Below are 22,328 nucleotides of genomic sequence, written 5' to 3'. Positions count from 1 at the left end.
CAGTTTTTTCCACTAAACGTTTTCTTTGTTAATAGTACTTTAAAGAAAAACAACCCATATTTGAATATATTAGAACAACCTTCAAATGGATTAACACTGTTTTTTTTTTTTCACATTTCATTTCTTGTATAGTAGAAGTGTTATTTTTCAGCTGGCTTCAAAATTTCAGTTCTCTTATCTAGGTGAATGATGCCGTATTTTCTTCCAAGCTCAACTGGCTCCTGGACTCCTCTGCTTGGGGCCGTCACAGTCACCCCAAAGTCAGTGTGTACAAAGGAACTGAAACCGAACAGGACATGTGGGGCCTTTCTGTCCCCCGTTTCTTGACTCCAGCCTCCACGATCTTTCCGGAGTCCCAAAGGGCAGATTCCAACAGTTGCTAATCCGGGAAGGGAAGGGATGCAAAGAAAAAGGAGGGGCAGACAGAAAACAATAGTGCAGCCTTGGGGCAGGGTCCTGGTTCTACCTCAAGGGATACACGTGACAATGTCTTTAAGCCCTTCATAGAATTAAAACCCAGAAAATGGAAGATGTCAGCATTCTCCATACTAGAGAAGACCACCTGGGGCCACACTAAAGGAACCAGAGAAGTTCATCAAGAAGATCACCTGAGACCAGATTAAACGAGTACAGCGCCCCTCCCCCCCCCACACACACCCTAATCTTATCAGCAATCCCACCCTTGAACCCTTGCCGTAAAACTCCTCACCAAACTCCCCTGGGTTGGGACACATACTTTCCGAGTGCAGGAGCCCACTGTGTCCCCCTTTGCCTGGCAAAGCAATAAAGCTATTCTTTTGTACTTCACCCAAAACTCTATCTCCGAGAGTCGAATCGGTACCGGTGTACAGAGGCTGAGCTTTCGGCATCAGAACCCCTCAACTCCCCCCACACTGGAAGGAGTTCCTCACTAAATGTGTAAATGGCACTACTGTCCTCCCAGTCACCAGGCTCAGAATGTTGACAATATTATGGTCAATTCCTCCCTCTCCCTTCCTCTCCACTCACGAACATTTGCCAGGTCAACATAGACTTTTACCTTTTTACTTCATCCCCTCTTCTCTGTTCTGCTGCCACTTGCCTGTGTCAGTCCTTCTTTGCTTCTTTTTCAGATGATCCGCGCAGCTTCTTACCGAGGTTGCTGCTTGCCTCTCATTTCCCTGAGGAGGTGTGGCCAAGTTCATTTTCCCGTGGAGGCTCTGATCAAGTCACTTGGCAGCGTATGACCTGGTTCCCCATGACCTACAGACTAAAGGCAGACGCCTCAAATCACTTCCTGCCCAAGTGGATGTAAAATAAATATAAACACAACATACATCGGCTGAGAAGCAAACTCCCCCAGATAAAAAGTTTCCTGGCATTCCAAACTCTCCATGCCTGACTCTAATATAGCTTCCCCCGCCCCGGCTCCTCTCCAGACTCTTGGTTCCAGTAAAACTGAACTGTAGGATGCTCCAGAGGTGCGAGCACATTCTCAACTGAATAAGCTTGTGCTCTTCTCTCCACCCAAGTTTCTCTTCTCCCATGTCTAAAAATATAGTCCTACAAATCTGTGTTGGTTTGCTAGGGCTGCCATAACAAAGTGCCACAAACTGGGTGGCTTCTTAGAACAACAGAAATTTATTGGGTCACAGCTCTGGAGGCCAGTCCAAAATCAAGGTGTCAGCAGGGCCATGTTACCACTGAAGGCACTAAGGAAGGGTTTGTTCCAGGCCTCTCTCTTAGCTTCTGGTTAAGTTCCTTGGCTTGTGTCAGCATAATTCCAATTTTCATATAGCATCTGTGTGTGTGTGTGTGTGTGTGTGTACTTTTCTAAATTTCCCCTTCTTTAAGGACACCACTCACATTGGATTAAGGGCTCACCTTACTCCAGTAGTACCTTATCTTAGCTATTTACATCTACAATGACCCTTTTCCAAATAACGTCACATTCTGCCGTACTGGGGGGTTAGGACTTCCTCATATGAATTTTGAGGTGATACGATTCAACCCAAAACATCATACTTATAGCGAAGCTCAGATGTTACCTCCTTATGGGAACATCCTGGATGTACTCTCCAACTCCCTATCCAAGCTTGACATAATCTCTATCCCTCTTTGATGGCCTTTGCCCTAAGTAACCCCTATAACTTTTCTGGGCTTTATGACATGAGCACTGGCACTGGCTTTGCATCTGGTTCAGGTACTTGAATGGGCTCCAAGCTATATTTTGAAGGGAATGTTGACACTGCTTGCAGGGTCTCTAGTTCCCACGTCCATTTCTCATCTCCCTCGGAAGAGGCAAGAGAAGCCTATGTAGTTCAAAGAGGGCTCTCCTTGGCCCTGGGAACCTGCTGTGTGTGATGAGCGGGTGTCCCAGCGGCAATTCCCTGCCATGACAGTTGTCCCCAAAACCAGTGCTGGAGTTTTTTATTTTGGCTGCATTGGGTCTTCGTTGCTGCGCGCGGTCTTCCTCTAGTTGCGGCGAGAGGGGGCTACTCTTTGTTGTGGTGTGTGGGCTTCTCATTGCGGTGGCTTCTCTTGTTGCAGAGAACGGGCTCTAGGCACGTGGGCTTCAGTAGTTGTGGCATGTGGGCTCAGTAGTTGTGGCTCACAGGCTCTAGAGCGCAGGCTCAGTAGTTGTGGCGCACGGGCTTAGTTGCTCCGCGGCATGTGGGATCTTCCCGGACCAGGGCTCAAACCCGTGTCCCCTGCATTGGCAGGCGGATTCTTAACCACTGTGCCACCAGGGAAGTCCCAGTGTTGGAGTTCTGAAGACAGTACAAGCTCAAGGCTGTACTTCCAGCTGCTCCCACAAAAAACTGAGCTTGCTCTGAGCCATGCCCGCTTGCCAGCAGCTCTCCCAACCAGAGCAGTTAATTTGCTATTTAAGATGCACATCTTGATTTCTCTCCACAGCCTGCCCAGCCACATTTTGCAGTTTTGATTAGGAGATAGCACCCTGTGTGCAAGAACTGGGTCGGGTCACACCATTTAATAAAGTTATCATGACTGACGTGAGCACTACACAAAAAAGGGAACAGGAGTCACACAGCTGTACTTTGTGGCATGAGATCATGCAGCTTCCACTTGGGTAGAGACCTTTTTGATGTCACAGGGTGAGGGATTAAGTCATAATTATGTAGATCTAAATTACCTTCTAGCAAACCCACTGGTGCTTCTTCATTAGCATCCCAGCAGGCTTTAATTCCAGCATAAGACTGATCACCCTTCAGCTGCCCGACATCCAGCCTGCAGAATATGTTTGGAATTAAGCAGGGACTTTGGTTGGAAAGAAAATCAGGTGCCGTTTCTCCACTTTTGTCTCAGACTTGATTTTGATGAATAACTGTACAGCCTCCTTTCATGATAGTGCTGGGGATGCATGTTTGCCGGGCTCTACACATTTGACTTCACTGCCCAAGGCTCACAGCACTGGAATCTGAGAATGCAGTAGTTATTAGGACCTTGGATATCCCGGATCACCTGGATTTTCATTGGAAGGCAGTACAATTCCAAGTCAGATTTCTTCCAGAACCTTCTATGACTAAGGTGGCCAACTGATACAATCATGAACATTTTCTAGGCCCAGTCAGACTCAGAATCAGAGCTGTAACATCTTAGTGTCTTTTTCAGGGGCACTGAAATAACCAGGAGGAGAGACTTAGGGATTAGAGGGATCTGCTAGGAACTTGGATGTTTCCATCCCATATCAGGTTGTGGCAGTTGATCCCTGGTCAAAGTGCAGGATGCCTTGGGATTGGTGAGTTGACCCTTGTCTTGTGTCACCCAGGAGCTTGTTTTAGCAAGGATGGCCTATGAGCCAAAACCACTTCCTGCACCTTCCAATTGGGGGAAACCAAGGAGACTGCCTCCCAATGCTAGCAAGATTCAATAGCCTTGTTTTTTTTGCGGTACGCGGGCCTCTCACTGTTGTGGCCTCTCCCGTTGCGGAGCACAGGCTCCGGACACGCAGGCTCAGCGGCCATGGCTCACGGGCCCAGCCGCTCCGCGGCACATGGGATCTTCCCGGACCGGGACACGAACCCGCGTCCCCTGCATCGGCAGGCGGACTCTCAACCACTGCGCCACCGGGGAAGCCCTCACTAGCCTTGCTTGAGGAGACTTCAAGGTGGTCCCTGGAAGATATGGACAGTGAGATCTGCTTTTCTCCATTCAGGAGGGAGCTAGGCTTTCTCATACTTACCTTAAGGGATCCATTACAAATCAGTTACAGCGCAACACCTTAAGGTGTTACAGATACATTTTTTTCTATCTGTAACAGGGAATATTCTTCAGTTTACCTTAAATTGGGTAACGCTTAGCCCCTAAGAAAAGCACAGAGGAGATGACAGAGTTGGGAGGAACATTCCAGGCCAGTAGATCCTCCAACCAGAATTAGCTAGTAGGCTTAAAAAAGGAACACACTGCCAGGTCCCACTCTACACCTACTGAGTCAACATCTCCAGGGGTTGGGAGTTGGATTTCTTCTTTAAGCTTCTATCAGGCTTAATTTTGATTGCAATCATTTTCCTAATTCTTCTATGTGGTTTCTGGTCTCTGCTTTTTGTTTTTATCTTAGCTTGTTTATGTACGTGTGTCATAATTCCAGAGTGCTTCAAATTCTTTCTGGAAAACAGATGGCAGTGGTAGTGATGGGTGCCAAATTCTAAGTAAAATTGAAAACAGAGGTCATTCACAAAAATCATCTACCCACTGGAGAAGGAAACCACATTCATCACCTATGATAAGTGGCCATCTGTCTTTGGTTGAAACCTTTAAGTGAGAAGCAGCTCACTACTTTAAAATGTGACCTGTTCCACTGTGGGCTGCTCTCACTGTAGAAAGTTCTTCCCTGTTTTAAAACAAAATTAGCCCCCTGGTAACATTTCTCTAATGACCTCAGTTCTTTTCTTTGATTATTTTAGAGGATTTTTCCTCTCAGCATGTATTAGTTCCTACTTGGGACATAACAAATCATCCCCAAACTTAGCTACTTAAAACAACAATTTGTGTGAGACACACAGTTTCTGAGGGTCAGGAATCCAAGAGCAAATTACCTGGATGATTCTAGCTCAGGGTCTCTCATGAGTTATTTGGACGTCAGCTGGTAGTATTTACAGTCAGCTCAAGGCTTGACTGGAGCTTCTGCTTTGCTTCCAAGGTGACCCACTCACACGGTTGTTGGCAGGAGGCCTCAGTTCCTTGCCATGTGGCTCTCCCCATGGGGCTGGTTTGAGGGTCCTCATGACGTGGCAGCTGGCTTCCCCCAGAGCAAGTGATCCGAGAGAGCAAGGCAGAGCCTCAGTGTTTATAGGACCTCATATGGTCACACACCATCACTTCTGCCAGTCTACTCAGTAGAACTGAGTTGCTTACTGTAGCCCAACTCAAGGGGAGTGGAATTAAACTCTGCCTCTTTTAGAAAAACAATTTCTCTCTCTTTATTGATGTTCTCTACTTGGTGGGGCATTATTCTTATTCTTCCCTTTAGTTCGTTACACGTGGTTTTCTTTAGTTCTTTGAACATATAGCTGATTGAAAGTCTTTATATAGTTAAGTCCAACATCCAGGCTTCCTCAGGAATAATTTCTATTGACCGCTCCTTTTCCTGTGCGTGGGCCATACCTTCCTGTTTCTCTGTGTGTCTCATAATTTCTTTGTTGAAAAGTGGACACTTTTGTCTTAAAAATAGTTATTGAGATATATGCCATAATATTCACACTTTTAATGTGTACGACTTCAATGGATATTAGTACACAGGCATTCATGGGTGATATTGTGGGTTCAGTTGCAGACCACCGCAACAAAGCGAATATAGCAATAGTGAGTCAAACAAAATTTTTGGTTTTCCAGTGCATATAAAAATTATGTGTCTACTATACTATGGTTATTAAGTATGCAATAGCATTACATCTAAAAAATGTACATATCTTAATTTAAAAATACTGCTAAAAAATGCTAACCATCATCTGAGCCTCCAGCCAGTCGTAGCAGTAGCATCAAAGATAATTGATTACAGATCACTATAATAAAATAATGAAAAAATTTGAAGTATTTGAGAATTACCAAAATGCGACACAGAGACATGAAGTGAGCAAATGCAGTTGAAAAAAAATGGCTCCAATAGACTTGTTTGATGCAGGGGTGCCACAAACCTTCAATTTGTAAAAAATGCTGTTATCTGTGAAGAGCAGTAAAGCGAAGCACCATCTTCCTCCTGGATTATATTAGTCTCCCTGTCATCCACCTTCCAATTCATTATTCATCTTCCCAGGGTAATATTTCTCAAGTCAAAACCTGATTCCACTCTATTGCTTCAAATCCCTTAGTGGTTACGCCGCATTCCTCAGTGTAAACACTAAAAACACATTCATATCTCCTACGAGCCCCCAAGTCCTTCTCCAACCGCATGTCCCCCAAGTCCCCGCTAACAGCCATAGCTACTTCTTGTTCCTTCAGTAAGCATGGTGCTGAACTTTTTAAAACCTTCTTAAGCTCCTCTCTTCTCATTCCACAAGGAAAATAATGGGTTTTTTTTTTTGTTGGTGGTTCTTTTTTATGTGGATTTGAGATGCATTTTAGAGAACTTGGCTCCCTTTAAAAGAGCCATTCATTAAGAAAGGGTAGGTTTGGGGACAGGATGAAACTTTCTAATCAGTAAGGTAAGAGCTAATCATGCAAATGAGGGACCTTTGTAGCTTTACTAAGTCAGAGGCTGTAGCTATACATTATTAATAAGCTATGGGCTAGTGGCATGGCCCTAGCTAGTAACAGGATAAGTTAGATGGACTTTAATTTGGGCATGATAAGGGTACAAAGCTCTACACCCCTGGACAGGGAGCCAGTTTGCACCAACAGTAGGGGTTAGGTTTGGGGGGCTCTCTCTACTAGTTCATGGTTCCTAATTGTAGGCGGCTACAGTGGAGCCCTTAGTGGGTCAGAAAAGCACCATATCACTGGGGTTGAGCCCAGCCGTGTTTTCTGTGGACCTAGTTAGTGTCTTTGTGCTCTGAGGCAGGTTGGGACTAAAGCCTGGGTCCTGCCTTGCAAATTCGAGTTTTAGGTCCCAAGGTCATATGGACCACTCAGAGCAAAGCCACGTCCACAATTAGGAAAATGACAATCAGTAGATGTCCTGTTGTGGGGAATTAGAAACTGACACTAACGCAGCATCTGCAGGGCGGGATATTAATGAGGGGCAGGATAGCCCGAGCAGGTGTGGCTCCCTGAGGAATGCTGTTCCTCGAGGCCAGACCCCGGGGCATCCTTCCAGAACCTGTTCTCCAGAGATGGCTGTGGCAAACCTTTTAAGTCCTGCCACCTAAATCTGACCAGTACCAGAAGGTCGGTTAATTACCAAGAAAGGGGCTAGAAGTGAGGGGTGAGATGTGTTCAAGACATGAGCCTGGCTGCTGAGGCTTCATAGGCTTTACCGCCTTCTCATGAATGAATTTAAAAATAAGTAAACCCAGTGCTTGACAGCTGTGGACTTTGGACCCAGTACTTTGGGTCCTCGATCCCCCTTAATTATGGAGAACTATGCCTCCAGATCTGACTAGAAGGTGATTCTGATCCTGCTGTCAAAACGTTGCGTTTGCCTTGAAGTGAACATTCCAATCATGGTGGTGGTCAGAGGGGAGGGACAGAGGGTGGGGACTTTGCTGAACTTACAGAGCACGTCGAAAGACAACTTTTGTCCTCGCTTGCTAAATGCTGTCTGTGGCCTGCTTACTTTGTAGCATACCACCTGCTAGCAAAGCCATGGGGAGGAGGTACTCTACTTACTTCTTATGGTTGAAGGCTACTAATGTGTACCAAAGGAAGCTGACAAATAGGAATATCAAATTGGTTTAGATCCATGCCATGGCCTGAATGTTTGTGTTCTCCCAAAATTTATATATTAAAATCCCAATCTCTAAGTGATGGTATTAGAAGGTGCTTAGGTCATGAGGGTGGAGCCCTCATAAATAGGCTCAGTGCCCTTATAAAAGAGACCTCACAGAGCTCCCTAGCCCCTTTCACCATGTTAGGACACGGTAAGAAGGTGCCATCCATGAACCAGAAAGTGGGCCATCACTAAACACCAAATCTGCTGGTGCCTTGATCTTGGACGTCAGCAGCCTCCAGAACTGTGAAAACTAAATTTCTGTTATAACCTACCAAGACTCTGGTATTTTAGCAAGTCTCAGCCAGAAGAGACTAAGACAATCAGTCCTCAATCGACGGGTGGAACATGGGGCAAATTACTTAGATACCCTTTCTTGCCTTCTAAACTCTGAGTAGGGTTTGGGACAGTGTGTAACCATCACAGGGGTCTGCTGGGGCATGACCTGCACCACAACTAACTGTATCTAAGAAATAAGGAAAGGTAAATGCAAGAAAATTATAACAGTTAATAAAACTGCAAAACTTAAGGATTTCTATAACCTCTGTGAAAGTACTTTAACATTTGCTATATTGTAGATGAGCGAATTGCAGCTCTTTAAGTGCCAAAAGGCCTAGTACCTTGTGCTTTATTGGTCTCTTAAAACTGGCTGAGTTAACAGCATCTCAGTGTTATGTTTCCTCTTTTCAAATTGCAACTTCGTACCTCCTTCAAAGCCATTAACAGTTACTTCCACTGGAACACCAGAGAAATATAAGGAACTCTGCGCTATTGGAGAAGAGGGTAGAAAAACAGAAAATAAATTTTTCTCCCAGTCTTTTTCATGTTTTGGTGAATGGACCTGTTGTTGTCAGAGGATAAAAACTCAATTCTGGGGACTGGCACTGAATGGCACTGCTATGGAAAGCTTCCAAAGAAAAAAGGGTCTGGTCCATTGAGATGATTAGACCTCAGTGAAAATGTAGAGGTTTTAAGCCTTAATAACTGTTAATTATAACAGATACTAATTTTTCCTCTTTATGCATTGAATATAGAAGCTTTCCTATGAATAGTTAGAAACACTGAACTAAGACGTATGTACATGGTGTACTAATATTACAGGAGTGAAAATAAAGGAGGCAGAAAAAGCAAAAGACATAAATAAACTGGGGGCTCCAGGGTCACTCCTTGAGCGAAAAACACATCCCTGTTGCCTCCTTCTCTAGGACAAACGTGCTGACTGAGCACCTGACATTGGCAAAGCACCACCTCTTCTCCTTTGAGCCTCCAAACTTGGCTCCTGTGCCCATCACTCCACTCAAACAGTCCTCTTCGATGTAATAACTTCACTACATCTTTGATGTAATCCTTCATTAAAACTCCCTTGATCTTCCCGTTCTCCTCATCTTTGTTACGTGCATTATTCAGGATAGGCAAGGTTATGATGCAGTAACAAACACTCCCCACATTTCAATGGCTTAAAACAAGAAAGATTCATTTCAGGCTTACATCACATGTCCACTGCAGGTCAAATGGAGCTCTTCATCTTCCTCCCTCTGGGACCCTAGCACACTGAGTGGTCACCATCTGGAACGTTGCTAGATGCTGTGGCAGAGGGGGCAGTGCTGTGGAGGCTTGCACACAGGTAGTTAAATGCTTGGGCTGGGAAGTGACACACCTCTACTCATAATTCATTGGCCACCTAATCTTATGGTTCCAGCCAAACACAAAGGAGCCCGGAAATGCAGTCCTACCATATTCCTAGAAGGTGGAGAACAGGAAACACTGAGAATCTAATTAAAAATATCAGACTTTTATTTCATATGATGCAGTAACAAACCATCCCTCCAAATGCCGCATCCATGTAATCCCAAGAGATTCAGAGATCCCACATATCCACTGACTCCCAGCAAGGTCTGGAACAAATTAAAGAACATCCAATGTGCTGGGCCTCCTCGCTGACTCGTTTTCCCTCTTGACTAGTTTTCATAACTATACTCTGCTGATCCTTCTTATATTTCTGAGAGTTTTCTTTTTTGCATAATTTTCTTTGCTTCCTTCCAAACTGTAGCATTTGTCAAAATGTACCCCTTCACCTCAAGTCCCCCCGTCACTACCCTAACTCTCTACACTTTCTTCAAGACCGTAGTCCAGTTCCTACCCCTCCATGAAGTTGTATCCAGCTAACAGTAGTCTATAATATTATTTTTTTCTGAATTCCTCAAGTACTTAGCCTAAACCACGTAATGAACTTTCAGCAGCACGCTGGCTTGCAATATTCCGTAGTTGAGTCCTGTCTGTTGCCCTGTTCTTTCCATGTGACGGTCATGTGTTTGAAGGCAGGGCCTTGCCTTCTACTCCTTTGCGTGGCAGCCTAACAGGGTGGGGGCACATTTGGGCTCTAAATGCAGGCTCTCTGGAACTGGCAGTCAAAAGACCTGGGTGCTGGTCCTGCCTCAGTCACTAAGCGTCTCTACTCTGTTCCTTAGAACTCCTCCCCTGACCCCTCAGAAAACTGAGATGGTTGGGATGCAAGCTCTCCAAAGTTCTGTCCAGGTCTTATGAATCCACTACTGGGCAAGTTACTGAGAAATCAGTTGACATCATCTCCTCATCCCCAACTAGAATGAATACTCCCTCCCTCTGCTGCCCTATGGGAAGGTTATCTGGAGCCTGTTCCTGGAGCTCAGCAGGGCAAAAAAGAAGAGGGAAAGGGGTGGAACTCCCTCAAGCAGGCTATTGTTTTGAAAGGTCTAAGCCTTGGGAAAGGACCTTGGATCTCCCAGTGGCAGAAAGGAGAAGAGATTTTGGCATTGGGAAGAGAGAGGGGAGAATTGTCCAACCTGGAATGTTGAACCCCCCAAAGCTGAGTAGAGAGACGGGGGCCGTAGATTCCATGGTGGCTCCAACCTGCGCCCAGCTCAGTGCCTCCCAGTGGGCAGGACGTGGGTGGGGCTGACGGTGGGGGGATCACGCGTGGAGGCTGGTCACTGCAGCCTCGGAACACTGGAGGGGACCTCCACATTCGGAGCTGCGGCACCTGAGGGCAGCTGGCATCCAGACCAGCAGTGACGAAGAGATCAGGGCACAGTGATGACCATATTATCTTCCTGGAAGCCTCCCCTTCCCCGCCCCCAGGAAGAAACCACAAAAAATTACTGAAGTTGGACTTCTGCTAAGAATAGTAAGTGAGAGCTCAGAGCCGGATTTGACTTTTAAAAGTGACCCTTTTCTCACCTCGATTTCACAGACCAATTTGTGAACTTAGAGATCCAGGATCCGACATCCCTCAGCATAGGTGGGCAGAGCGACACACAGCAAAGTCAAAGCCCAGGCAGACCATTTCCTCCGTTAAGGTCCTGGTCCCTAAACGGTACTGGAGCCTTCAGAGTTTAATGAGATGCGCATAATACTTTGGTGGGCAATCAGATGCAAACTCACTAATAGCTGTTGATAAAAAGGAAGCAGGCTTGAGAACCAGACACCAAGGGCAGTTGTCCTGTGTGGGAGAGGGGGCTGAAACAGTGGAGTAACAAAATCAGGAATGACTGTTGGCGGGTGGGAGGGTGGCTCTTCAGGCTTCCAAATCCTGGGCTCCTCCTGGCAAAACCAAGGCCTTTCTAAAAACAGGGCCTGTCAGGGTGGCTGTACTCACTCGTATGCCACATCAACAGGGCAGGTTTTCTAGATACTGAGTCAATAGCACCTCAAAGAAACAGACAAGATAATATTATTATTAGAATATTATTTATCATGTATATGTAATACTTATTATGTGCCAGGTATTGAACACCCTCTTTTACTTTACAGAGCAACAGTGTTGGATAGGAGCTGTTATTATTATTATTATCCCATTTCACAGATGAGGAAACTGAGGCTTGGGGCATTTAATAACTTGTACAATAGCAAACCACTTGTAAAAGGCCGAGGTGACCTTCTGAGCCAAGGTAGAGCAGATTCTAAAATCTGAGCATTTAGCTCTCACCCTCCCGGTCACTCCATCACTTGGCCGAGGTGTGGGTCCTCTCCCATCTCCAGCTGGCTGGGCTCAGCCCCTGCGCCAAATGTTTTTGTTTCCAAGAGTTAGGTTGATGTACTGGCCACAGACGTGGCCTCAGGCAGTGGGGGGCTGAGGAGAAGCAGGGGAGAGAGACAGGTAGCCCCAAATTCAGTCCAGGAATGTGGCTCCCTCTAGGGGCCACAGGAGAGGACAGAGCAAATGGAGGTGTCAAACTACCAGAAAATGTCACTTGGAACTCAAATACAGCACGTGAAGTACCCTCCCTTTGCTACAAGGGATGAGGGGTTCTGGCTCAGGATAGAGAATAGAGGGGTTCCAAACACGGACTCTGGCATCAGCATCTGTCTGGGGTCAAGTCCTTAATCTAAGTCTGTGTTTCCTCACCTCTGTAAAGTAGGGATGACCATACTACCTACCTCATAGGATTATTTTGAGGATTAAATGGAAGTACGCGTTAAAGCATTCAGCACGGCACCTGACACATATTCAGTCTTCAATAAGTTGTATCTAAAATAACATAATAGCAACCATAAAATAAAAATGGTAACAAAAAACAGGTACTAAGGGTTTCCTGCTCTCTCACAGTAAATAAATCCTCGTGAAAGAGAACTCAGCTTGGTAGTAATTAAATACGTTTGGGATGAGGAGATTGCCCATTTTTCTCCTCCTAGAGTATCTATTTGCAAAGTCAGCAGGAATCTGAGGCCACATTTCTAAATGAGATCGAGTATAATGGGAACTCCACTCACCCGACAGCACCTGACTTTATTTCTTTTCACTTGTATGTACATAAATAAACTGTATATACATGAATAAAATACATGTGCTGCTTTTACAGCTCATTGCGTTCTCTCTCGGGTTCCTAGGGACCCCCGCTCCAGGTGTGTGAACGTTCTTGGTGATATTTTTAATTACAGACATAAGTCTGTGGCCCAGGTATGTGAAAGCAAGTCCTCAAATCAGGCACATTTCCCTTTGAAAGAAACTTCCAGCTCAGTTCCAGGGGCTTCTGCATCTCTTGATAATTAACTCTGTCTCATTACACCCCCGGCCCAGTTGGAATAGGCCAAGCTGTTTTCAGATGTGAAGCTGTGGTCGGTTTCCCTCTACACCTCCTCAAAATTCCAGGCAGGTCTTGAGCCTCAGCCAAATTAGGACAACCACCTCCAGCTGTGTACATCTCATTACAACTTCCATCTCAGGAAGAATCTTGGCTGTATTTCACATCTGGTCATCCGCTTATTAATTATGTACTTCTTAGAACAACTGTGCCTAATTAGGACAGAGTGGAGACCTTTGCTTTCTTGTTCTCGGTATCTCATTTCACTCCCTCCAAATTATGCCCAGTTTGTTTTCCATCCCTGCCACATTAAGACAATTGCTCTCAGGTATGTGTATTACAGCACACGCTCTGCTTTTCAAAGCTCCTTGTTTTCACATCCTGCTAGAAGGACGGCCACTTCGCTGGTTTTCTCATTGCGTTTGTCTCCAATGGAGTGAGTCTAGCTTGCGCTTGTGGGACCCTGGTTACCCTCTGTTGTTTACTGTGAATTTTCTGTGCCCTGGTCCTGGGGAAGCAGCCACAGCTACGTCTCAGAGCAAGAATCCTGAACGCAATGGCATTGGTACATTCATGGAAGCTGTGAAGCGGGAATCCATTTGTTCCATCAACTTCCACACTCTTTGCTGGTTAAGGAGGGAAGAATGAATAGTGAGATACAGCCCAGGGCTTCCGGAAAGGCAAAGCTCAGAGAGAGTAGAAGAGGGTTGGGCTGAAGATTTCAGTCCTCAGTCCTACCAGATGTCTTCCTAAATGAAAGGGGAGCCTTGGGATATATGGACTCTGACAAGGGCAAGATCAGAGTGGAAGTACCAGCGCCATGTCACAAGGGACTGTCTCTTTTGCTTGCCATTGCATGAATCCGTATCAGGATTTGTTATTGCTGTAACCGGCAATCACATCCTTTTGACAATGAATGCCTTAGCGCTAAGACATTCGTGGATATGACTTGACAGTAAGAATGATCAGGCTTTGGTTGCCAGTTCAACTTGGCTGTATTTGAGGTTTTCTTCTCAAGCTATCTGAAACATAAATTAATGACTGTCAGGCCGAGAAAACATTCAGGCAAGAACGATGTCCTGGAGAGAGGCTGGGGCTTCTGTGAGTGAGGTCACTCTGCCCAGGGCTGTAATTCCAGGTGGAGAGTCCCGGCCAGATCCTGCATGACAGGCTGTCTCAAGGGTCTGGGCTGTGGGAGCTTAGGCCCGGTCCTACCACTGAAGTTGAGCTGATTTGCCTACTCAGAAATGAACTTGTCTTTCAGAGCCTGGAAGCAGGGGTCCTCTTCGGCCAAGGGCTGCACGAGGAACGTATATCCTTGTTCCTCATCTAATCAGCAGAGATGTAATCACGTGTGAGAGGGAAAAAGTTCTACTTGGGCAATACGACTAAAAACACCTCATTGTGAAGTAGGAGTAAAAACACTGTACAAGGACGAAAGTCCCTGAGAGAAACTAACCATAGCACAGGTGTAAATGAGGGCTCCTGGGGTGAACGGTACAATATTATCCAGAGTATCGTTTACAGATTAAGAGGTGTACTGATAAGTGATAATAAGATAATCAAAAGTAAGAAAACACGGCAGAAGAAGAAACCACTGTCAGCAGGCAGTTCTGGGAACACGATTTACCAAAATCTATCAAGAGTTGGATCCTATCCTTTGAATGAGTACCTCTTCTTCAAGGAATTTATTCTAAAGGAGGCTGAGTTGGGAGAGACTCCTTTCATATTTTCCAATCCCTTGAAAGAAAGTAGTACTGACGACATGGTTGTGGGACAGCTTTGGCTTAGTGCCCTTTCTGGGGAGGCCTATTTTATTGGCCTTTTTAGCTGCAAAAGCACATTTATGGAGCGGTCTTCATGGCTGGAAACGAACTCTTGTGGCTACATATCAAGTGTCAGTTGATGCTGGACCCCGCCCTTGGCAGACCCTGGCTCTCTTTAGTGATGTCCGGTCATGGCTGTGAACGGCACAAAAGCAGTCTCACAAAACATCCCCAAAGTAGGACCACAACAAGTCGAAATCTTCACTGTGTCCCAGAAGGGGGTAGGTCTTGAGGTAGCTGTGCCATCTCCATGTGCATCCATGTGACCATCCACCGAGTGTGTCACTGGCTATCCTTGACCTGTTGAAGAATAATGACTGATGCACCATCTTGCATAGAAATTCGGGACAAAGAACCCTAGATCGCTTTTTCTGTGCAGAATTGACCTTTTTCAATCTTATCATCGTTGTAAGCAAAGCAGGGATTTCACTTTTCTAAGCGCTCCCCCGAAGCAGCTCATGTGGTCATTTGTCTGCCGGTTCCCAGTGTGTTTGGCATTCTACTCTGTCCAAACCCATGTCCCTTCCCACATCCAATCAAATGACCCTAAGCACTCCCTCATCCCACCCTGGCTCTTCTGGCCTCCCTATCACACCACTCCAAGGTTCTTTGTCTAGAGTGGACAGGAAGGGGAAGAAAAGGCACAGGGGCTCTGTGGGCAGGCCACGGCCACTAAGGGGAGGCTTGCAAACCACAGTGATCAGCTCTGATCTCCCCTCGTCTCCCTCTTCCCACCTGCACTTCTCGGGGAGACTACTTCCAGTGATGCTGTTTAGGGGCAGTACATTTTTCCATGGTCGTCTCCCATATAGATTCAACTTCTCCCCAGTTGGGCATCTGAAGCTACGCAGATTTACAACATTCCTTCCAGAATCTCCTGGAAGACCATCTTCCAGCTGCCTGTTGAGTTCCCTTCACAGACGCCCCACTGGCCTGATTTCTAACCCAGCCCCGAGTGCACATCTCTTACGATTTTGGTTAGAGTCCGGTTCCCATCCCGTCTTAGAGGTAGGTAATAAGGGTGTCCTCATTACTGAGGATCTGCCCCCCTGCCCAGCAGCATTTGGTACATGTTAGGCTCTCAGGGAATGTTTGCTGAATAAATACAAGAAAAACAATACTCAACATTTAAGCTTCTCAAACCATTTTTTAATTTTCTGCTTTTCCCAACAAGACCTAAGTTGTACAAACAGGTGTAAAATTCTGAACCATCAGGGCATAAGGCATGACCTCATGTGGTCCAAGTTCTTTCCACTCTCCTTTCCACGTGTTTTCAAGTTGTGTCCCGGTCAGGACATTGCTTTCTTCTGTGATATATGAGCCATAGGCAGGAAGAGGGCTTGGGGATATGGGGACAGTGGGGAAGGCGAGTGTGCCAGGAGCAGCGAGCTCCCACACCAGCCCGAGGGCAGCCTCAGCTGGTGGGGGCACGGAGGAGGAATGTCACGGCTGTTCCGGCTTCCTTTCACTCAGCTGGCAGGCCTGGGCTACTTTCTAAGATGAGAAAGACCTAGGGGCTCCCAAGGAGAGTAAGCATTGAAGAATCATTCACACCCAGACAATGTTTCAAGTGAGATAAAAAAATTCTCTAACCATCATTTTCTCTTGGAGAACAGAGGAGAAAAATCAAGAAGAGGGTTGAATCGCCTTTCCTTCTTTCATTTTCGTCATTAATTTGATGGTGCTTGGTTTTGATACAGCAGAAAAAAAAAAAAGGCATCAAACCAACCTATCACCTGGGTCCAGGCTACTGCATACAAAACTCTCCCAAGGATTGAGATAAAAGGATTTTTTCTCCCAATCCCTGAAGAGGTCCTGTTTCGGTCAGGGAAATTTGTTGAAAACTGCAGGCAGCTGAGAAGCCATTGGCAATAGAGACAGAAAGCAATGCACATACACTTATCGAACTGTAAACTGACAAGGCCAAGACAGTAAAAATCCTACTGTTTATGTAATAGAACCCTATTAAGTGATTTTAGGGAGGGACTAGAACTTAGGAACAATCCACTTACCAAAGATTGCTGGGTATTAGTCATTCATGCATTCATTTTTGGCAGAGTTCAATTCGACACAACCTTCCACCCCATCCCACCCTAGGCCCTTTGGAATTGACTGCATCAAAGTAAATGTTCAATCCAAACATTCTGTACTGCGAAGTCCCTTTACAGTTTATATGAAAAACCAAAGCTAAAGAGAAAAGAACCCTTACAACTTCTCTCCACTCAAGCATCAGTGCAGAGGAAACTAAGTCAGCTCAGAATATACAAAATAACATACCAAAGAAAGGAGTATGACCAAGGAAACAAAATGACCAGTCCCCCGTCCCCTCCCGTGGTGCACCCCATTACACCGTAGTTATTTTCTTATCCTTGGTGGCTTGCTTGATGGCTGCCTGCTCGCAGATGATCTCCTTGAGCCGCTGCAGCCGCGTGTTCTGGGTGGTCTGGTCTCCCACCCCCGTCTGGCTGCGGTGCAGCAACGTCAGGGCATGGATGTACTCCAGCTCTGTGTACTTCACGCCCTGGTCCACTACCAGGTTCAGGAGTTCATCGGCCGTGTTGTACAGCATCTCGTAGTACTGCCTGAGAAAGCAAGACACAACACTGCTCACTGGCTCCGTGGTCAGCAATCTATGTGGTTTCAGTGGTGATGAATGTGCTATTTATAAACTACTTAGTTTATCTATTCAATAAACATTTATTGATCCCTAGACATTGTTCTAAGCCCTACGAATGTAACGGAGAACAAGACAGACGTGATCTCCATCCTCTTGGAGCTCATTTCATGAGAAGTCTAAATGAAGACCCAGGGAGACCTGTCATCAAGGTCTCAGTTCACTCAAGACTTTCTCCTAATTTTGCATTTGCCTCAGGAGATCAAAAGAAAGAGAAGTTGGCGTACAGAAGCAAGAGAGAGAAATAACCATCTGGCAGGCATTGCTAGAAGTTTTTGTCCCATTCAATCCCTCATTCATTGACTCATTCATTGGAGGCTCTGTGAAATATATGGTTTTCTCCATAAAGTGGGATAATAAAGTGGGATAATAACAGTATCTCTGAAGTTACAGGACCTCTTAGGTTGTTGGGAGAATTAGTTAATCCATATAAAGTACTTAGAATGGTGCCTGACCCAATTCTACCTGCTCCATAAACATTAACTATTATTACTGGAAATATATTTATAATAATGTATTAATAATAATGTAATAATAATAATAGTAGCATATAATGATGAGCAAGACACAGCCCCTTTCCTCAGATAGTTCAGAGACAAGTAGAAAAAGGTAATGAAAAGCACAGAAAACTGCTAGCAAAGTTAATTTCCATGTACTGTGTCATGTAACCCTCACTACACCTAGGGAGCTATTACTCCTTTTTCTCAGACAGGAAAACTGAAGCCCAGGGAAGTTATAGGACTTGCCCAGTGTCACAAAGACATTTGTGGCTGTGACAGGATGAACCCAGGCTTCTGACTCTTAAGTCCAACAAACTCTTCCTCACGGACAAAGACGAGAATGTCCCAAGCGCCCGGACTGAGGTATCAATGGTGTGAATTTCCAGCAGAGGAAGGAGGAATCACACCACGTTGAAGGGAGGTGAAGGATCAAGGAAGACTTCAAATGGGGTAGGAGACTGTCAGGCAGTGCTTCCAGGAAGGAAATTCTAGATTAAAGGAAAAGAAAAGAGATGAGCAAAGACAGGGAAGAGTAACCTGGTTAGCCTGGGGAGTGCAGCTGGATAGCGGAGAGTCAGGGGAAAAGGCGGTGAAGGACAGAGGTAGAGAGTCTAACATCAGGATAGATAAGTCAAGAAAGCACCCCCCATCTGGGGCCCCAAGTTCTGCCGAGAACAGAGGCACCATTCCAAGTTGTGCTTCCGGAAGGTTAATGTGACAGCAGTATGTAGGATGGTCTGGGAGGGGACCAGGTATAATTCTAGCAAAAAGGAAGGGCGTTGAGAGCCATTTGGCTCAAAGCCATTGGCCCAGGTGATGGAGAGAAGAGTAGTGCCTTCTAATGTAAGGGAAGCGGGCATCAGAGTGAATGTGCAGTGCACAGAAAACATGAAGCTGGGAGCCGAGGACGGAGAGGGCTGCCACTTGCCAATCTTAACACCAACATGATGGCACTACAGTCCTCACCGAGTCTACAGGGCTCTGAGGCTATGACTTGCCCAGCTACTACAAATGCCCCGGGAGGTAGAGTTCAGTGCAGGCTCTGAGCCAGTGATGCTATCATAGCCAAAGGACCGAGGAGCCTCCCCAGGGACAGTTTACTTCCTCTTCTCATCCTCACAGCAAAGGTGGCTCTTCCAGGATTGAGGGGACAGAACAAGGCAGTTTGCCCAAGGCAACTTGGGGGGGGCGGGTGAAGGGACCTTTCAGGATCACTTGCCCAAAAATCTTGTACTATTGGACTTGGAGCCTTGGGATCTTGGATTTCTTCTTCATCGGGAACATCCTGAAAAAAAGACTATCCTATGGGAGAACTAAGCCGTCTTTATGGTAAGGAATACATTCTGGGAGCTCGGTAATTTCAAGAATACTTTATAAACTGCTGCTACAAATGGGAAAGTGGCAAGAGCGCTGGCATCTTTTCACGTGGCTAGTTCATTTTCCTGCTTTGCTAAGCCGCCTTTTCCAATTAACACTCTTTTTTTTTGGCGGTACGCGGGCCTCTCACCGCTGTGGCCTCTCCCATTGCGGAACACAGGCTCCGGACGCGCAGGCTCAGCGGCCATGGCTCACGGGCCCAGCCGCTCCGCAGCATGTGGGATCCTCCCGGACCAGGGCACGAACCCGCGTCCCCCGCATCGGCACGCGGACCCCCAACCACTGCGCCACCAGGGAAGCCCTAACACTCTTTTTAAATGGGGGAAATAATGCTCTTTTATGACTACTTCCTAAATGGTGGCAGGAATAGCAGGTGCTCGTCTTAAATTGGAGAGTTTTTGAGTTACTCCCGGCAGCAAACAGCTCGACATCCTTGTGTAAAGGGTCTTCTTGGGGCTAGTCTTCTGTAGTGGTTTCAAACGAGTGTTCACTCTAACCTCATGGGACCACATACTTAGGAATCACTGGTCAACGGTAACTTTGAACATAGACAGAGGTACTTCTGAAAGAATAAGTGAATGAACTCTAACTTCCAGAGGTCTTGAAGCCCAACATTAGCTAAAGTCAAGAATTGTTTCGAAGCTTCACATTGGCATAAAGCTCATGTGAACTATTCCTCCTCCACAATACCTCTGCTGGAATTAAAAAAATACTATTTTTAGGAAAAACTTGCTGCTGTAGGCGAGGGCATCACATTTATCCCATGGCTTCACATGTCCCCTGGCACACCTTGGCTTCCTCCCCCATACCAGCCCCAGTTTTCAGAAACGAGGCCCTACATCCTCTAGTTCTTCTTACCTTAGATGCACCGTAGAGGGAGAGAGCTGTCCATTTAGGAAACTACCTAAGCAAATGTTCAAAACACTGTTCCAGAAAAATACATGTTTGAATCTAGAATTGCCACATGGAGTGAGAGAGAACTGGGGACTCATGGTTCTTTCAAAGCTAGAAGGGACTTGATAGCTGCAGTTCCAGAATGGTGATTCTCGAACTACAGAGTTACTGGGAACTTATGAAAAGTACAGATTCCTGAGGCCCCATCCCCAGATTCTGTGATTCGCAAAGGTTTGGAACCAGCCAGGACTCTGAGCCAGAGTTTGTTTGATGGGGGAATGGTTACAGACCCATTCCCATCTGCTTGAGCCAAGGATCTAAAAGCATTAGGGAAGAAGACAGAAGCAGTAAGTGGGGTTGTGATGCTTTTCGCTGAGATTAAACCAAAAGAATTGGGTTTCTTTGTATTATGATGTTGATATTTTCATCATTCATTTTAAGAAGTAACACTGAACCCATTAGACCAAACGAAATTGGATTTCTTTTGAAAAATCTGATGAATTGTTTCCAGGGATACTGGCTGGTTTTCTACAGAGACCGCTGTTCCATGCTGGGAGCAGACAACAAAACAAAGATGCCTGGATTTCTAGTCCTGGAGCCTCCAGCGTGATAAGTGATAAAGGGCATGCCACTTAAGTCCTTAATGTTTCAATATCCTCTGTGCAATGAAGACCTTTATAAATCCCAGGATGACACTCTGAAGTGGACTGAGAGACTAAAAGAGTCCTCAAGAGCCTCAGATGAACCGTGCCCCAGAATTGCAAAGCTGAGTTATTAAACAAAATTGACAGGTAAACTGATGGTGTATTTTCTATAGTTAGGGGAAAAAATCCCCATAACCATGATGATATATCAGATCATAAAGAAACATAGATATTTAAGACAGAATGCAATTCATTCATCTTTCAGAAGAGTACCTAGGAGCAAAGACTATACTAAATCAGCAAAGCAACAGTTGTACTTGGAGGTGGAGAAAGGGTGCTACAACGTGCTCTAAGGAGAAAATATTTAGGAAAATGCCTCAAACTACACAATTAGAATGAGCTTCCATGGTAAACACTGACACACTGAAATGAACATGTAACCCAACTGGAATAAATAATTTAAACACTGACACACTGAAATGAACATGTAACCCAACTGGAATAAATAATTTATCAGGTCCCAGGGAAATGAAAGCTTGATCTTTATCATCACAAATTAAAATAGCAGCCATGGCTTCCAGGGCACCACATTTTATATGAGATAGCACTTGACTTAGCTGCCTGGATGGAACCAGTGAACACATATTTGATTTAAGCCTTTTTTGGCTCATGACTTGTAGAGCAAGTTTCTTCATAGCCTGTGATATTCAGGGTCCAGTTGCTAGACGTGGACCAAATATCCCATTCCAGAAACCAGAGATCCATGTCCCCCTTAGGGATGGAAATTTCTGTGAGGAGGTGGTTCTTCCCTGTGGTTTCTCTCTCCCTTTGCTGTGGGCCTTTGGGCAGAGTTCCCAAAGTGGAGAGGGAGGGGAGTGCAGAGATAGAAAAGTGATGTCACATAGGCTGGTCTCACAGTCTATAACACGACAACGTTTAAATTTTGTTCGGGTCCAAACAGATAATTTTCTCATAGCTTCCTCATGTTTCCTTTATTCACAGACTGTTCTTCCTTGTGTTTTTTTTTTTTTTTTTTTTTGCGGTACGCGGGCCTCTCACTGTTGTGGCCTCTCCCATTGCGGAGCACAGGCTCCAGAAGCGCAGGCTCAGCGGCCATGGCTCACGGGCCCAGCCGCTCTGCGGCATGTGGGATCTTCCCGGACCGGGGTACGAACCCGTGTCCCCTGCATCGGCAAGCGGACGCTCAACCACTGCGCCACCAGGGAAGCCCCTGTTCCTTGTGTTTTTATCTTCTTATTTTACTTCAATGGTATTGCACTGCAACTTTTTCTCCCCAGTGATTCTATCTGAAAACATTCATACCAGTAAGGATATGAAGGACATTTTGATAAGTTGGGCAGATCTTCTTTTTAAAGCGTAAAAATAAAGTTTATTTTGTTTTTCTGTGATTGGAAAATTAATACACGTGTCATATAAGATATACAGACTATTCAGAAAGATTAAGCGGAAAAAAAAATTACTCATA

General features: G+C 45.6%; 1 protein-coding gene across 1 annotated transcript in view; it reads right to left on the bottom strand.

The window, feature by feature from the left end:
• Positions 1–17,097: 17,097 nt before the first annotated feature.
• The window catches only part of EXOC4 (exocyst complex component 4), an 822,005-nt gene continuing 816,774 nt past the window's right edge, over positions 17,098–22,328 (bottom strand). The window contains exon 18 of the mRNA XM_065883517.1: positions 17,098–17,335. Coding sequence (XP_065739589.1) covers positions 17,098–17,335 — 238 coding nt within the window. The remainder of the gene's footprint in view (positions 17,336–22,328) is intronic.

Source organism: Phocoena phocoena, chromosome 9, assembly GCF_963924675.1.
Source record: "Phocoena phocoena chromosome 9, mPhoPho1.1, whole genome shotgun sequence".
NCBI lineage: Eukaryota > Metazoa > Chordata > Mammalia > Artiodactyla > Phocoenidae > Phocoena > Phocoena phocoena.
This window is presented reverse-complemented; position numbering and strand designations above follow the sequence as displayed.